At 48.2% G+C, this 17,500-nt stretch overlaps 5 protein-coding genes across 5 annotated transcripts in view; 4 read left to right on the forward strand and 1 right to left on the reverse strand.

Moving 5' to 3' along the window:
• Positions 1-1,493, forward strand: part of CNBC3750 (hypothetical protein) — a gene marked incomplete at both ends in the record, with an annotated part of 2,251 nt that extends 758 nt beyond the window's left edge. The window contains 4 exons of the mRNA XM_771791.1: positions 1-560; positions 617-744; positions 792-1,037; positions 1,089-1,493. The exon at positions 1-560 is cut by the window's left edge and continues 377 nt beyond it. Of these exons, the coding sequence (XP_776884.1) occupies positions 1-560; positions 617-744; positions 792-1,037; positions 1,089-1,493 (1,339 nt within the window). The remainder of the gene's footprint in view (positions 561-616; positions 745-791; positions 1,038-1,088) is intronic.
• A 4,662-nt stretch (positions 1,494-6,155) lies between these two features.
• On the forward strand, positions 6,156-8,266 carry CNBC3760 (hypothetical protein; the record flags this gene model as incomplete). Its single annotated transcript, XM_771792.1, has 12 exons — positions 6,156-6,292; positions 6,412-6,472; positions 6,601-6,625; positions 6,694-6,904; positions 6,966-7,244; positions 7,294-7,345; positions 7,405-7,462; positions 7,524-7,572; positions 7,621-7,731; positions 7,796-7,889; positions 7,948-7,958; positions 8,008-8,266. The coding sequence occupies 12 exons, from the start codon at positions 6,156-6,158 to the stop codon at positions 8,264-8,266; spliced, it is 1,347 nt and encodes a 448-aa protein (XP_776885.1).
• Positions 8,267-8,438: 172 nt separating this feature from the next.
• Positions 8,439-10,257, reverse strand: CNBC3770 (hypothetical protein; the record flags this gene model as incomplete). Its single annotated transcript, XM_771793.1, has 15 exons — positions 8,439-8,453; positions 8,512-8,594; positions 8,645-8,835; positions 8,893-8,990; positions 9,049-9,155; positions 9,197-9,228; positions 9,280-9,338; positions 9,390-9,494; positions 9,549-9,735; positions 9,787-9,798; positions 9,850-9,930; positions 9,985-10,000; positions 10,058-10,068; positions 10,124-10,166; positions 10,230-10,257. The coding sequence occupies 15 exons, from the start codon at positions 10,255-10,257 to the stop codon at positions 8,439-8,441; spliced, it is 1,068 nt and encodes a 355-aa protein (XP_776886.1).
• A 482-nt stretch (positions 10,258-10,739) lies between these two features.
• CNBC3780 (hypothetical protein) lies at positions 10,740-14,579 on the forward strand (the record flags this gene model as incomplete). Its single annotated transcript, XM_771794.1, has 8 exons — positions 10,740-11,634; positions 11,681-11,849; positions 11,896-12,910; positions 12,965-13,653; positions 13,710-13,802; positions 13,861-13,924; positions 13,980-14,240; positions 14,307-14,579. The coding sequence occupies 8 exons, from the start codon at positions 10,740-10,742 to the stop codon at positions 14,577-14,579; spliced, it is 3,459 nt and encodes a 1,152-aa protein (XP_776887.1).
• Positions 14,580-16,168: 1,589 nt separating this feature from the next.
• Positions 16,169-17,500, forward strand: part of CNBC3790 (hypothetical protein) — a gene marked incomplete at both ends in the record, with an annotated part of 2,028 nt that continues 696 nt past the window's right edge. The window contains 5 exons of the mRNA XM_771795.1: positions 16,169-16,369; positions 16,420-16,558; positions 16,610-16,783; positions 16,852-17,079; positions 17,145-17,500. The exon at positions 17,145-17,500 is cut by the window's right edge and continues 30 nt beyond it. Coding sequence (XP_776888.1) covers positions 16,169-16,369; positions 16,420-16,558; positions 16,610-16,783; positions 16,852-17,079; positions 17,145-17,500 — 1,098 coding nt within the window. The remainder of the gene's footprint in view (positions 16,370-16,419; positions 16,559-16,609; positions 16,784-16,851; positions 17,080-17,144) is intronic.

Consider the following 17,500-nt stretch of genomic DNA (forward strand, 5'->3'; position numbering starts at 1 on the left):
TTCTCAACTTGATATCCCGACGTTCCTTTTCAAATCTGCTCTTCCTGTCCCTCCCACCCCTTCGTCATCTAGAAACCCAGGACCATCTTTTTTCTTAGAACCTTCTGTCATTCTCGGGCGTGAGCAACTGATTGCCGCAGCTAAAAAGTGGTCTGCAGAGAAGAAAAAGTCCCGAAAGAGTGACGAGCCTCTGGTCCTCGCCCTTATGGGGCTGCCATCTGTTGGTAAAACTTCTATCCTCAACTCTCTTCTCCCTTCCACTGCCAACAAGTCTCGACACGTTGTTGCCCCTCTTATCCCATCTGGCCAGTCAGCCAAGTCCCTTCAACCTACGACCAAATCACCTGTCGAGGTCGAGATAGATGTTGATGGTTTGAAAATAAAGGTCATTGACACTCCCGGTTGGGAGCCAGTGGAAGATGAGAAAGATGAAGATGAAGACGAAGAGGAAGATGAACAAATCCCGGAGAAATGGGACAGACTTGAAGCTAAACTCTCCGGGGATCTTTTAAGAAGAAATCTAGGTCGCGTAGACAGAGTTAAAGATGTTTTCCCTTTAGGTAGATCTTTCAACAGCGCGTTCCAGTAAAAAGAGACCCTACTGACGACTGTGCAGTGAGCTACATCGTGGAAAGATCCAACCACCAAGACTTGATGTTGGCTTATAACATCCCATTCTTTGAGAAGGGTGATCTGGAGGCCTTTTTGACTGGTCTTGCCCGCGCCCAGCAAAGAATCAGGAAGGTAGGCACAGGCATTCTTTGGATTTGAGTACTGCTTACCGGTCATAGCATGGCGAGCCCGACCTAGAAGGAGCCGCTCGTGTTCTTTTGCGTGACTGGGCACACAACAACTTCCCTTACTATTCTTTGCCTTCCTCCACCTCTGCTTCCAAGATGGATGTCGACGCTTCTAAAGCGATTGATAAGTATGACATGACAGCAATACTGGAAAAATGCCGAGGCAAAAAGGAAATGAAAAAGGAAAGTAGTAAAGGAATGATTAGATTCAAAGGCGGGGAGATTGATGAGCGAGAAGTAAGTATTTGACAATGGGAAACAGCGACGCAGCTGACCTAGGCTCGCTAGATTATCCTTGACGATGACTACACCGCGATGATGACTGTCACTTCCGACGATGACGAGCAGGAGGAGATTGATGACGAGGAAGATATTGATGATGAGGACGAAGACGAGGATGAGGACGGCATAGAACTTGCGTCCGCCTCCGATGATGAGCCCGTCATCATTGGCTCAGACGAAGGGGAAGTTCTCGAGCTTTCTGAAGGTAAAGAGCCCTCTGAGTCGGAATCGTCCCCCGAGCCGGAACCCCGACTTCCGTCTCCATCTTCTTCCAAGCCCAAGAAGCGCCGTATTTCAGAAGCTTCCGTTGCCCCTGCGAAGAAAGCCAAAAGGGTGTCGTTTGCCAGAAATGTACCCGATGGCGAGGAGAGAAATATTAGGGGTGGGAAAAAGGGCAAAGGGAGGAAGTAGGATTGTATGTGCTATGCATCGTCGTGATCATTATTGGTCTTATTGATGGCAGATGATTTGGTTACATGATGATCAACTCTTGTATGCATTGTTTGTTGAAAACTGCAGTATCAATGGTCTGACTGAAATTTCATACCAAAATTATATAGTGCGCTCTCGACAATTTATTAGATCTGTTTCTTGATTTACAGGGGCATCCTTGTTGTATTTTTTGCCTTATTATTTACCACAAGTACGGATCCAGTTGTTATCGGCTGATTGAAAAAATAGCCCAATCCTTTTGGGGGCTCGCTCGAACCAGTAACCTATTTTCCGGCTTGGCCACTCCCAGCGCAACCCCTGCTACGTATGTACGTCATCATTCAGTAATAAATATCTAGGGAGATGATAAGAATCCTAAACCATCTGCTATCCGGACTTGACGACGAGGCTGTAAAAAGCGGATCGGCGCCGCAAGCAAGCTCAGGGCTACTCCACCCGCGAAAGCACTATCTACCATCGTTGCGTGACCTCGTCGGGGGTCTGTTTCTTATAAGAGTCACTTTAACCTTGTTACACTCAACAACGAGCCGTCCATGTCCACGACATCGAAATATCGTCGCCCGGTTTCGCTCCAGTATTCGGCGAAAAGATCCCGATGCTGTATCGGATTCTGAAGATGACGAAAAAGAAGCTGATGGCTTTCGTCGCCACGCAGGAGGGTTGTAATGGAGCGGCGGACGAAAATAGCTGTTATCTTGAGAGCTCGGGGACGAGAGAGAAGGCACTGGAAGGGGATAATTTACAATGGAAGAAATTCTGGTGAGGAGAAACGAACAAACAGCTAGGACCAGCTCTCAAGTCCTCATTGCTACTATGCCTTGTCTGGAATGGACTGACAACAATCCTTAGTCTATAAAATTGATCCTGAAGATATTGAAAGATCAAAAGATATCATCAAACTACTACAACAAAATAGCAGCTGAGTTCCAAGAAACACACGAGGCTTTGGGCGGTGATTATTACTGGTTCAAGCATGTCAATCTCTGGGTAGCCGAGCTAGGCAACCTTCTTTAACCAATTACAACCGATATCCGAGATCATATATTCGCTATATCAGAACTGCGCAGAAGAGGGCTTTTGTTCCTTGTGCAAGGAGCGTAATAGGATTGATGCGCAAGAGAAGGCTTGAGCAAAAATATACAAGGCGTTGCTCAGAGAAAGTGGTGGAGGTAGAGAGCGAGAAGATCGACGTGAAGTACTTTTCTGACGTGAGGGATATTCTGATGTCGGATGGATCTTGCCCGTACAACAGAGAGGTTGACACGAGTTGGCCTCTAATTCTCTACGACCTCAAGCTTCACCCATCCCCCCCCTGCCACTGTCAAGAGGCCATACCGAAGGATCCGTATTCCTCGACACTGTGCCCTCCCCCGAAAAGGCCAGCAATTCCGACATCTTTCTCTTTCCAATGGTGGAATAAGTTAATCAAGTTGTCATAGGAATGAGGACCTATGAGACGGAATTTTTCAAGTACTTTACCCGAAGAGCTCGTCTGCTCTTTGTCTTGGAAGACACTCCTTCGGTTCATGAACATGAAGGGCATTAAGAGTTACCCTTGTCAGATGTGCATTGTCACAGCCATCCGACACGCCTCATTCTCTACTACTATCTCCTACTTACCACTCCGACTCTCTCCTGTCGACCCTGCCAAGCCACATTACCAGCGTCTCCACCTTCCTCTCCGAGGTCCGGTCGTCCTTAAAGATTCGAGCGAGATGGCTGCCTTATCCTTGAAAGCTGAACGTGATCATCAATCGTGATCCAGACTCGTGATCATCGACTTTCCATTATCATTCCCTACTGACTGTCTGCACCTCGCATCCGAGAATATAATCCCTTCGTTATATCAAAATTTTGGTGGACTACTGAGAAACTATGACAAGAAAGACTCCGTCATGAAGAAGGAGGACTAGGGGAAGTTTGAACGCGGGACTGCTGCTTTCTGGGTCTACGATCCCGTTGTGCTTCGCAGCCGGGCCACCCACCCGACTTCGTCGATTCTCTTTAAATGTGCACAGGATGCAGCCGGTCGTTCTGGTCGCTGCATCTTCACCCAGCCCTGCTCGGGAAGCTTATTTCCGAGAAGTCCTACAAGCATTTCTGAGGTTCTCAGAGCTTGTGCAGGATTGTCTGAAGTCTGAGTCGTAGAGGGACGGAGGGTGAAGGATTTTGAAAAGTGAATAACTAGTCTTTTCTTTGCCTTTGCATGATCTCAGCTGATTATATGTATAGGCTCTACTACAAGGATGATCCAGCTCGCCCCCACCTATGCACCTCACAAATGCATATAGTTACACCAATTAGCTCTTAGTTCAGCTATACCCCCGTTTCCGACATTTAGATGTGCTCGTACAATCCAAGAGGTCTACTTCCGGCCTAACTTGGAGAGATGGATAGCAGAACACCATAGCGGGACACGGGAAAAAGTCCCCCGGTGTATCTATCATCTTCCTGCGTACCGTTGCTGCTACGCCTGTGAAGCCTCACATTGTCACTCGTTCAAGCAGGACGTCATGAACTCGGAGGAATCCTCCCGGATTGTAAAAACAGGAAATTACAGGACATCTTCGAGCTATGGGCTTTCGGGTTGTCGGCTTGGGAAAGGGGAAGAGAAGACGTAGCCCAGGCTTATACATGTTGGATGAGCGAGTTAATGGGAGCAATGAAACACGGAGATTTGGAGAGAGTGTCGGAAATGAGCTTTTAGTCTAAGTAATCCGAACGTAAGCAATTCCGTAGCTTTCGACGTCACTATAGATTTAGATATTCGTAGTGCTAGAACCCATTCTGCAGCAATTTCACTACCAATTCCTACGTACAGAGGCCATTTGTGGCGTGACTGTTTTGTACATTCGGTTAGATTCTGTTATAATTTTCTTTCTTCTCTTTTTGCATTCATAGACACCTTACAGCAATACATTGGGCTAACGGCAAAATAGACCCGACTACGCACTGCCATGTGCATTTCGTCACAATGCGACCACGCTTCCGGGAAATGCCATCGAGAAAATTGTCGGCGTCATTCCAAGATGGACAAGCGTAATACGAAGGGATTGGCGCAGTATGGTGCAATGCTGCTAGCCAAGGATCCTAAGGAAAAGGGCTTTTTTTTGGCCCTGGCTGTCGTCCCGGAAAAGTCTGAAGGGCCAGATGTTTCAAGAAATAAAAATGGTATGATGACACTGTTTATAAATGCTACCGGCTAGCCACTAGTACCTCTACAGGAAGCCTTACCTTCAACAAAAAAAAGAAGAGCTTGCGGGTGAAGCGAAGACAGCAGGGCAGAAGAGGAAGTGAGGGCCCAAAAGATGAGTGGCCGCCACGACTTGCGGAAATCTTTCTGCAGCTCTCACAACATTTGGCCGTATCTTTTCTCGGGAATACCGTCCACTGGAAGGCTAGATACCCTGGCCACTTTATTTGGCGACATCCTCTTTCCAATCCCTCGAACAGTTCGAGCAGTATGCTCGCCGGCAAACCGCCTTGGCCGAGGAAGGTCCGATGGTTCTACCCCCATCCATGAGACAAGCCATGCCTGAGCTGCTGCAGGTGTCTCAAATGCTTTCCAATAACCAACAACAATTTCAAATGCAGTTGGATGCTTCATTCGATCGTCTGAGAGAGGAAGTAGTGGTCAGTGTCGGGAACGGGTTTATCGAATTTCAAAGACTCTGTCAGCCGTGGAGTCTCGAAATGTTAGTGTCATGCAAGAATCTTGAGGCCGCGAATGTTGCAGAGGGCTTTTGGTGCTGCTGCTCAATCCGCCCAAACGACAGCTTACTTTACGCCTATCAGTTGCCTTCTACAAGTTCCATCTTCGTCCGTGCCTCGAACCTCTTCCTCATCTGCTCCTGAAGCTTCTTCCGACATGATTAATTTTATATATTCTAATAGATCCTTTCTCCATACCACGCACTTATAGACATCTCACAACAGCGCTTCGTTCCCATGTCGTCTGCTTCGTTCGCCGGGCCGTATGGCCTACCGTGTCCACTGTACCATCCATCATTCACTGTACCACTCTTCTTGGCATGAAGTTTATAAAGAGACACCATAGATGAAGAAGAAAAATGCCTGAAAGCGAGATGAAGACGGATGGCGGAAGAAAGGATGAGAAGTATCATCGCCGAAAGAAGAATGAAGTCCATCATATATTTTGACCTCTGATGGGTTTTTTAATGCTTTCTGATAACTCTGATGAGCCGTTTTTAACGTTCTATAAAAATGACCGTCGGACGCTTCTCGGAGTTTTCCCGGAGGGTAGCGAAGTCCTCTCCAGCGGGATTAAAGTCCTGGCGCCATCTTCTGCGTTTGGATGGAGTTTAGTGCCTTTTCCGACCTGGATGAGCCCTTCAACCTTTCACGTTCCTCACTCGCGCTACGAACTCGGAAGTAAAGCTACGCACACATACGTTGACGATGATGGCAGATGACAGCTTGCGCAAGCGTGAGCTTAAGAGATCATCCGCCCGCTCGCCATATATATACCATCTCAGGACATTTCATTCCCATGCCCCATTCCTGCTGATATTCAGCCTTACTGATACATAAAATCTATCTGCTGCAGCGAGACTTCATTCCGACGCATTCTAACTAAGAGACACTAGACGCTCATTCACAATGTTTCCCCGCACGAAGACGCTGTTTACCGGCATGGGGGCCAAAATCCCCTCTCGTACCCAGCGCATTACCTTGCTCGAGCGATCAACAGCGCGAGGAGCCTTGCTTCGGGGTAGTCGCTCAATGAGTATTCTGAGGTGCGTAAACATGGGCTGAAGGAGCCTGTCACTATATCGTGGTCGAGAAGAATAGAATGAAGAGGTCCCAAAGTCGAGCACGCGCGAGAGCTGACATACGTATCTATCACTATATGTAGTAACGACAAGGCAATTCAAAATGGCGACGATTTCCATGCTCTTATGATTGGCGGAGGCTTTGTGAGTTCTATCATTATTACAGCCCCACATTGTTGTGGCGTCGGATCGTACCCACCCACCCGCTCATCTTTGCTCAAGCATCATGGACCATGAAAACCGAACTTGTTGCTGATAGACTCGCTGTATAGGCCATGTTCGGTACTCCTGAAGGTTGTAACCGAATCATTTAGGCTGTTTGGCGTGTCACGACTATGAGCTGACCACTGGCTATTTTACCTCAGGCCCTTGGAATATTTCAAGTAGACTTGAAAAGCGACTAGGACCACGATTAAAAGTTGATGCTGTTATTGAAATCAATGGGCCTCGCGCAGAGACTGCCTTAACAGAGAAGCGAAAGTCTTTCGTGCACGAAGCCTATGCCGACACCATGGTATTACCTGATGTAGAGGAGTTCAAGAGAAGGGTGTCTACTGGAGAAGCTCAGGAGCCAAGGTAAATTCATGATAGGGGTTGCGAGAGATAAAATATCAGCATCTGATGAAGGGCTTGTTAGGGCTATATTTGTCGCCACGCCGCCGCTTTTCAGAGGTGGATTGGGACCCCAAAATAACCTTGAAATCAAATTGAATGAGCTCTTTCCAAACGCTGCCATATTCTTGGAGAAACCTGTGGCGACAGGTGTCCCGGCTGAGCAGAGTGTTGGGGAAGCAAAGGCCGTCGGTGCTATGTTTGCTACGCAACACAACGCACCTGTGGCGGTCGGATACGTCTTGCGATATTTGAATGCTGTCCGCGAGATGAAAAAAATCATTGACGATAACAATCTTACAGTGTAAGTCACCTGGACCTTGGTCAGAGCAAGACTAAAAAGATCTATCCAGCATGGCTACAAATGCTCGTTACGTCACTGCCTATGAGTTAGCTATCAAGACAGTGAGAACGCAACCCTTCTATCTGAAGTCCTTCCATCTGACCTTTGTGTGGCGTTCTAGGATTGGTGGAATAAATCCATCATGCAAGGACCCATTATTGAACAAGGCACTCATATATGTCAGTATTGCCTTTGGTTCATGCCAGGCTTTGTTGGCTGATCCTGGTCGTGTTTTGACAGGTGATCTGTCAAGATATTTTGGGGGAGATGTGAACATAGAAACAATCTGGTGAGTTGTTCGTTACTTCCCCAAGAACATAACATTCAATCATTGTAGCGCACACGCCCTTGAAGCCCACGAGAAACCAGGACGACTTAGCAAACTAAATTTTGACGAATCTGTCATACCAGATAACCTTCGTATCCCCCGTGCTACTTCAGCCAGCTGGTAGGTCTCGTGTATCGGTTAATAATCCATGTAAGACATTCGGGCTGATGGCGAGGGTATGTAGGAAGTACGAGTCGGGCGCAGTGGGCACCATGCTTCATGCGACGGCCTTGCACGGAAAAGACTATGCTATTGAGCTTGAGGTATATGCAGACGGAGTAAGTCACCATTTCTACTTTTTGTCATTTGGCTCCAGTTAACCGTTTCGCTGCGCAGTTTCAATTGATGTAAGTCTTGTCAAGTATAATTTTAGGTCAAGATATTGATCATGTCCAGTCTTTCTGACCCCTTTGGCACCCCCGCTTTGCACGTCCGTAAGCCAGGCTCAGACGTCGTCGAAGTTTATCCCACCCCGGGAGATGACCCTTTCCAGAGCGAGATAGACGCTTTCATCGATGTCGTAGAAGGAAAGCCCAACGCTAAAATCTTGTCTGGTTATGAGGATGCGGCTAAAACCTATGAGATGACTTGGGCCATTAGGAACTCTGCCGAGGAGTGGACAAGGAGGTTGAGTCAGAGACAAGGGCGGACGTGAAGAGGTTCGGTAGAGAGTTTGTTTCATATCTGAACGATGAGACAGATGAATAGGCAGCATTGTAGGAACTTAATCATGGCTGAATCAAAGCCCTCGGAGGGATTCTGCTGCATCATGGGATGGCAAATGACAGACTGTCAAAAGGTTTGCCTGTCTACATTCATTTTCATACTTAGGTATGACCAGCCTACAGAAGTCTCAGCATCTTTTCGGAAGAGAAGAACTAAACAAAGCATGCGGCTCACAATGGGTTGAGGTACATAGGGACCCTCGATCAATTTCTTCTCCTCATCAGTCAAGTTGATGTTGATAGCATCTATAACTCTTTCTTAACGGTCTCTTTCTTTTTTTGTCAAGTGGATCTTCCCAAAAACATACCAAGAAGGTCCTTCAGCTTGTCAAGACTGGTCGTGCCGACAATAGGCGCTGTAATAAAATCCCTACTCAAATTCCATGCCAGAGCGACCTGAGCCATACTTATTCCGCGATTATCCGCGACTTTCTGAACGCCCTCATTGACACGCTTTTTCGATTCTTCGGGGCTAGCAAAACCGACAGTCTTGAAATAGCTATAGAAAGTGTAAAAAGGTTAAGTGAAAATCAAGGATCGCACAAAAGTCACTCACTCGTCAGAACTTGCTCGAGTGGAAGACGCATCTTTCCAAGGACGAGTAAGGAAACCCCGACCCAAAGGGGACCATGGGATGCAGCCTACGCCAAACATCTATGGAAAGTGTGCGATAAGCAGTTATCTCGCGGAAAAGAGATACGAGAGCACATACCTTCAAGGTAGGAATCATTTCGCGCTCTTCTTCGCGATAACATGCATTGTAGAAGTTTTGCATCGAGATGAACGGAGTAAGTCGGTTATTGATGGCATAGTCTTCTGCTGTTAACTGTTTCTTTGCTATGAGCTACTACTGAACATACTCTGCATGGCATGGAATTGATAGGCCCAACAACTATAAGATTGTCAATTAATCATATCTACTTGGCTGGGATGAACAACACACCTAGACATGCCGATGTACCTTACCCAACCCCTTTGAACGACATCATGCAATGCTTGCATCTGGAGAAATCAGTGTTTTGAATCATTCGAGAACATTGAGGGGGTACTTACAGTCTCTTCGATGGGCGTGTTGTAATCAAAGCGATGACATTGGAAGACATCAATGTATTCTAGGTCAAGTCTCTTGAGGGACGCTTGAACAGAGTCAAAGATATGCTAAAGAGCGTTTAGTATAATCGTAATCAGATGCAAATAAAAATGATGCGGTACCTTTCGGCTCAATCCATATTGATTGACATAACCAGACTTGTCGAGGTCGGGCATGTTGGGGGGCCGCTTGTGGCTATTATGGTTGATAGGCATATAAACTTTGGTTAGAATCACCACACTTTCACGAGGACAGCCTATCTCCTTGATAGCTTTTCCCAGGATTTCTTCCGATGCACCGCAGGAGTACCTCCGGGACTGACATCAGCTGTGCGAATTTGACGGCTAGTGGGAATCTCACATATCCGCAGTGCTAAGTCAGAAGACTGTTAGCTGATTATCGTCGCGGAAAGGTCCAGCGCACTCAAAGGTATTAATACCCTGTTCATACGCATATTTAATATGCTCAATGGCTTCCTTTTCCTTGAGAACCCACTCAGACCACCTGCCATGGATCATGAACAAAAGAATATCGCATTAACCTTAGAAGACAGCTCACTCAGGATCTCCATAGGCTGGAGAATTAAGTACAAAGCAGCAGCAGTTGTGTTAGCACGGGGAATGAGACGTACACATGCAGCCGCTATGAATGGACCAAAGGATCAATTTATTCGTTTTGGCTCTGTTTAAAAGCTCACAGGATGATTTTGGACACTTTGAGGCCGCTGTTTCCCAGCCGTACTGAGAGCAGATGGGGCAAATTCGTTAATTTCATTCATACAGCCTCTCGGAGGGTCGTCTCACCATACTGCATCTTAGTATCCGATGCCATGGTGATAAACTTTGTAGGTGTAGGAAGCAGTGAGCTGTTCAGTTGCGATGCTGACGATGCGATGATGCGAGGAAAACGGAAAAAAACAGTAGTACGCAGCGAGTCATGAGCTTTCTGACGTCGACGACCTCCACATGTTCCTCCATCGCGTTCGGAGCGGGAGATTCGATGTCCGTCGAAGGCTTGTGTCGAGCTACTATGTATGTAGCTGCTTACGTCAGGAATGGCCGGAGAAGTTGTTTGTACTGGGATGCTGGTCCGTGGGTTGTGGGTTGTTGTTATCTGTGGATGTGGCTGAGACTGGGATGTTGCGAGGACGACAGCTGGAAAGTGCGGGAAGGAGCTAGGCATGCACGACACGGTGAACACACGACAAGTACACACCCGGCGAGGAAGCCGAACCCTTTTTGTTCCATGAGATACGTGTTCTGCGCATTCACCAGTCATCATTGTACATTCCATCGTCCACAGCGCCTCGGGCAATGAGCAATCCCCTCTCGCCGTCATCCTCTCGCCTGTCCAAGCCAAACGCCTCTCGCACTCCGCCCGTCAAGAATGCCAGACACAGTCGTTCCAAGTCGAGCCTGCCGCAGCCCAAGATTCTTCCGTTTCCCGACTTGTCAGAACTAAGGTCCTCCAGAGATACCAGCCGCGCCAACTCTCCTCTTTCCACTCCGGCCGGCGACCGACTCGACATCACATTTGACCAGCTCATCATGGTAAGAGGCAACTCCTCAGACAGCGGTACCCATGCCAGACACCGCTCCTCTGGTTCTGGCGGCCGCACAACGCCGGTCTCCGTCTCCGGCACATCCACTTTCCTCCGGCCCACCTCACCACCTATCTCCTCGCCACTGGCCGTCACTAGCTCGCGAGCACGGGCTTTTACAGCTCCCACGAGACCCCCTCTCAGCCCCGCATCCAGGTCCATGCTTGTCTCGTCTTCAGCCATTACCACGTCACGCGACACACAAGGCCCGCACCTTGCTTCGTCCTCGCCACCACGACCATCGACATCTGCTCCTTCGGCCCCATCTGTTGCCATCGCACCTCCTATCGCCCCCATATTACTCACTCCTTCGTCTTCTGGGCCAGCCTCCAGCACTCACGCCGTTGACTTTGCGCACGGACCGACAACGCCTGTCAAGACTTCTCATCATCACAACCACGGGTATGGTCGTTCTCATGCTCTCAACCATTCGACATCCTCGCTTCTGTCAGCGCCGACAACTTCCGTGACCCCGGTACCTTCTTTCCAATCCATCAGCGAACACCTTTACAAGGCATTTCTCAGTGGGACGTGTGCTGATGTCCGATTGGTGGTGAAAAAGTGGGGAGTATATTACAACGTCCATAAAATGATCCTGTCTCAATCAAGTAAGTCTACCACCTCTTTCCGGACATCCTTTGACACCAAAAGCAGGTTTCTTCAGTTCTCTCTTCCTAGGAGGGTTTTCCGAAGCCACCGCCACTCCAAAATCGTCGTACAAAGGCAAAGGCAAAGCGAGAGTCGATGTTCAAGCCGAAGACTGGCATGGAGAGAGTATTGACCTGCAGTTCGATGATCCAAATATTACCAGAGCGGCTTTTGAGTGAGTGTACTTGGGTCCCTCCGGTATATATCTAATGTTTCTGTAGGATATGTCTGTCGAGACTTTATTGTCCATTTCCCAGTCTCCACTTTCCCACTACGCTCCTTCCCACGTCCTCTCACCCTCTCACTCCATCTTTCCCCTATATCACATCGCCTCCTTGCTATCCTTCCCTTCAATCATCGCTTCTACCAAACGCGCAGCTGGCCACCCCTCGCCTTCTTTTATCCCTTTTGGCCACCAGTGTATACATCGGACATGGCCATCTTCTTCGAGAGGTGCTTGCCATGATTCTCAGAACTGTTGGACCGTTGACGGTCAATCAGTATCTCTCATTCGCCGTTGGCGACGGGATAGGTGATGAAGAATGGGAAGGGCAGACCGCTGAAGGTGCCAATGGTTTGCAAGATATCGCCAAACGAATTTCCGACGCTCCAGAGTCACGGTCATCTGCGATGACGCCTATGGAAGAGGAAGATGAAGAAACTTTTGAAACTAGTCAAAAGTCTAGTGGTTCGAGGCTCTCGTCTGATTCAAATACCAAAATTGGCCAACGAGATCCGTTCATTCAGCTCAACGGCGTTCCTTTCGAACCCTCACCCACCAGCCCCGCTGCCTCTGCCCGATCTCAGAACAACGAATTTTCCTTTGTCTCTGCAGACATGCTTGACCTACCTCATTTTTACGGTACTGTAGGAAACAAAATTGGTGAGGCTTGTGTCTGTTGGCTAGCAAGATGGGGTATGGACCTATTGCGAGCGGAGTTGGAGACGCCGAACGTCTGCTATCGCATCTGGGCACATGGAGGTTTACCTGCGCGCTTCGTGCGGGCACTCCTAAGCTCAGATTTTTTCTTTGTAAAAGATGAAATGGAGAGATATGAAATTACAAGGGATGTGTTGGAGTTGAGGAGGACCGGGTGGCAGCAAGAACTGGATGGAAGAGGGGATCTATCCTTGGCCAATCCCGAAGTTGCCGAGCAGCATGGCTGGGATGAGTGGGAGGAGGACGAGAAAGAGATTAAATTGGTATTCGCTGAAGGAATTAGGTATTGCCATATGGTGAGTCCCACTCTCGTTATCTCCCGGCGTGTCTTGTGCTCAAGTAATGCCTAGACATTCAATGATCTGTCATCTATCGCTTCTAATATTGATCCCCAAACCGCTCTTCCTTATACGCCCATGTCTGTGCTCCAGGCAGCGCATTGGTCAGCAGCTGATCTTCGGGCTCGTGTGACGGCGCACGAACGAGACGGGAACGTCTCGGTGGAGTCGGAAGACGACAAGAATGAAGTGGGTCTCACCCAAACGACTTCATCTATTGTTGAAGGACTACGCAAACGCCGTAGACCCGCGCCGCGCAGTAGAGTGCCCAGTCCGGCCTCTTGGGGCCCTTCGACTACTTCGTTAGCTGCCACCATCAATTCTATTTCTTCAGCGACCGAAGCCTCCTTCTCCCCGCTTCTTTCTCACTCTAACTCTGTGTGGTACCCCGTCCCATCCGATGAAACGCATCGTATCGGGGCCAGCGGTCTCTTGTCAGCTGGCTCACTCTCGACTGCGAATCTATCTGGCGTCCCCGATTTTGGTCCGGACCTAGTAGACGTTCTGCCTCAGGAAGGTAGCAAGTCGCAACCCCCTCACGGCGAGAAAAATTTCTTTGGATTAGTCAGTGGGAAAGCGACTGAAGAAGAAATTGAGGAGAAGTGGGTCAATGAAGGCGGGGCATTTGCAATGTCGCATCTGGGGTTGATGGGAAATGGGAATGCAAAAGAAGATAAGTGGACGAAAATTGAACCCTTTAGGTGGGTCAACAGGTTTACTTCACTTTTTAAGTATGGCTTTACTGATTAAATGATAGGTTTTCGGTTGAATTCTGGGATGTAGACAAGTTAGGTGAAAAAGAACGTTACTATTCCGCCACTCATTTTTACGCTGGATCGTTATTCAATTGGTAAATTTGACTTTTGTTACATTCTTGTGATTCAAAAGCTGATCAGTTATGCTTACAGTTACGTTCAAATGATAAAAAGGAAAGAGAAAGGGGTTCAACTGGGAATTTATCTTCATCGCCAGGTGCGTCGGCTCGGAGCATGATTGGACTGTTGAGAGCTGATCCCACTACCTGAAGTCACCTAATGAATCGTTTCCCACGCCTTCTGCGCCTCAGATGGCCGATAGGAATCCGTTGATGAGGACGGTTACCAGCCTCTCAACGGCCCCAGCACCATCTACGCCGGCCGTACATGGCCAATCTCTGGCACCATCTCCAGTCATTCCGGGGAGCCCACCTTCTGCGACGACCCGTTTCTTCCCCGGTGGGGCCAATCAGGAGCGTGGTAATGCTTTGGCGACTGATGTACCTTACCATGATACCAGAGCTGTCACCAAGGTATGTCAAGCTTCTACTGCGCAGGCACCTTTCTTTAGTTGGTTGGAAGTTGACAAATCCCATTAGGCATTCTTTTCCATCAGTTGTGCCTCGGCTCTCGGGACGGCCCTCATACGATTCACCTCTGGTCCCGATACCTTTGCTCATTCTCAGTCGTGGGGTTGGAAGTCTTCTGCTCTGAAATCGGAGGAGTATCTATCTTCTCCTCCGGCAGTGGAACGCGGCGAGAATTTGGACGAAGGTGTGATGGGATGGACCGGTGAGGTTGATACAGAAGGTATTGGAAAAGGAAACGGGCGTTCCACATTGAGAGCAACGGTGGTGGTTGGCATAGTTTGATTTTGGGTTGACATTCACGTCATTTGTTAAGGACATTTTTTTGGTTGGTTGCTTATTATGGCACCATTGCTATATATGTAACTTGTTGAGCTCTGTTATGGATGTCGCTGGTGTGACGGAGAAAGCGAGAGCGGAAGGAGAAAGGACGAAGGCAAGGAGGCTGACGTGTTCAGCACTGACGTCTTTACATTTGATATATACCATATGTTTAACCACTTTTGTTTCTGTCTTTGGTTCTTCCTCTTTTTATCTGCATCTCTCCTGCATAATCGTGCTCAAGTCTAACAATTTCCCACAAGGCGCAATACCTGTACAAACTCTCTCCTGCGATGTCCTCTATTGCCAGTAGTGTCTCATTCAAATATGCTATCTCCTGGCAACCATTATCCTCCTTCCTCCCTCAGCTAAATGCCTTCATTCTCGCCACTCTTTCTACCTTGACTTCATTTCAGCTCAACCTCTTTCAGACTGGGCTCCCACGAAAAGACTCAATCTTCCAGCAAGCAACAACCTGGTACTCCCTTTTGCCACCGGTCGCCTTCCCTCCATTTGTCACCTCCTTTTGTTCGGCATTTGCGAGGGATGGCAAAAACTATGCCATTCTCGCTCTGTCCTTCTTCATTGTTGTACTCTGTTATCGTCTCGGGTCTCTAGCGAGGTCCATTACCCCTTCCCAGAATCAAGATTCCGCACAAGCCGCGTCCCCTACAACGAGTCTCTCTCAAGAGTGGGGCCAACTACGGCGGATGGTCATAGAAGGAGAGGATGTTGATCGAATAATGCAAGAATGTCAACGATCGGCCCCCGAACTGAACTATCTTGCTATGACTAAAGTTCTCAGACAGTTTCTACTTCCCATGGGCTCTATCTGGCCTCGAGAATATTATGAAGCGTATCATCAAGCTATAAGGCATGGAAAAATGATGAGTCTTAAGAAGTCGGTGGTCTTGCGGCACATCAAGACGGGATTAGTACTCATAGGGCACTCTTATGTGAGGATGGAATGCTCATCTTTCTTGCATCGATAGGCTGCAAACTGGCTAACTTGAAGGACATAGCTATCTCCACAGGATATCATCAGCAGGGAGTGGAGAGGATTGTCGTGGGAGGATGATGACTATACCAAATGATGGCCCGACTCTCCATAGCTGGATTAATACTTTACTGTTACTGTTGGAAGAGTTAGGCATGACACCTGTAACCCGTTGTGATGTTTTTCATTCGGCTTCCATCCTTATTAGTATTGACTAGCTCCTTTGTTGACAGTCGCGCACGCATCATGTTCGTTCCTTCTTCATAGCCCGCCGTCGCTTCATAATAACACGCTTCATTCATTCATTCATTCATAATAAATCGGCTGAGTCCAGTATTTCTCTGCCTTATATATATGCTACTTTTCGTCCTTCCATGCAGGAAGCGAGAATTCCACTGCCCAGCGGATGAACGCCTCGAAGAACAGGGCGGAGTGCGAGGGAGATGAAATCAGTCGCGTGGCATAAGGTCGCGGGCTGCGGCCACTTTGTATCCTCTCCTCGCATGAGATGATATTCTCGTCTTGTACGTCTCTACCCCCCTCCCGTCTTCTCATTATGGCTCAAGCACCGCCAATGTCCCCCTCGCTCTCCCCAACTCGCACCCGTTGCTTAAACATTGTTCTCTGCCTCCTTCCCTTTTTGGTGACCTTCGCCCACGTCTTCCTGTCCCCATATACCAAAGTAGAGGAGAGTTTTACTTTGCATGCTGTGCACGATGTTCTGGCCTACGGATTTAATCCACACAACTTGCAGCTTGTAAGCCCAGGGCGTACCCTTCAACCTAATCAGCTAATAGGTGCCAATAGTGGGATCATGTCACCTTCCCAGGCGCTGTCCCTCGCTCCTTTATTCCCCCGGCGCTCTTGGGCATTCTAGCCTACCCATTTTCTGTAGTCTCAGTGGCCTCTGGTGCCATCAAGACCAAGTTTGGTGTGCAGATCCTCAGTAAATTGCTGCCTCCTTCTTTGTGATCTATCGGCTGACGGCGTCTGCTAGTCCGACTTGTCCTAGCTTCCTTTTTCTCCTATTCTTTTAACAAGCTCGCATGCAGTCTTCAAAAGGCATTCAATGTCTCCGTAAGGGTGTGGTTCACATTGCTCAGCTTGAGCTCATTCCATATCCCTTATTATGCGGGAAGAACGTTGCCTAATTTCATGGCCCTACCAGGAGGTGCGTGCTGGACAACGTTCACAAGCGTCAGTGACAACGTGTTTAGTACTCACATACAGTGTTTCTAGTATTATGGAGTATCTCACATATCATGACGGCTCAAATCGCGACTTCCGAAGCGGACAGAATTGCCAGCCTCCGCAAGGCTGTCATTGCACTCACTGCGTTAGCTACGATCGTCCGCCTCGAACTCGCTCTTTTTGTTATTCCGCTTGCTCTGAGCTTATTGATAAACAGGCAAGTTGGCTTTGGTCAAGTGTTAAAATGGGGTATCCTCGGAGGGGTTGGTTCTTTGTGTAAGCTACTTCTTATGATCTAGCGCTTCTTTGTGCTCATTTTACAAACCTCTAAACCTATCTAGCAATTTCCTCTGCTGTAGACTATCATCTGTGGCTTCCTACTCTTTCCCATCCCTCTTTTCCTTTCAAATCACACTTCCAACTTTTCTGGCCAGAGCTTTCCGGACTCATTTATAATGCTGTAGAAGGGCATTCTGCAGAATGGGGTGTCATGCCATGGCATTATTACCTCTCTGGCTCTTTGCCCAAATTGCTCGCAGGCAATTCTTTGCTTGTAGGTATCGCTACGGGTGGTTGGCTATTAGACAAGATGGGTCTTGATATGATGGCCAAGAAAGCAGGAGGTTGGGACAGGCTGACGGGTGTTAGAGGGGTGAATAAAGTGATGAAGGTTTGGGCTTTGAGTGTGGTAACTGTT

Source organism: Cryptococcus neoformans, chromosome 3 (assembly GCF_000149385.1).
Source record: "Cryptococcus neoformans var. neoformans B-3501A chromosome 3, whole genome shotgun sequence".
NCBI lineage: Eukaryota > Fungi > Basidiomycota > Tremellomycetes > Tremellales > Cryptococcaceae > Cryptococcus > Cryptococcus deneoformans.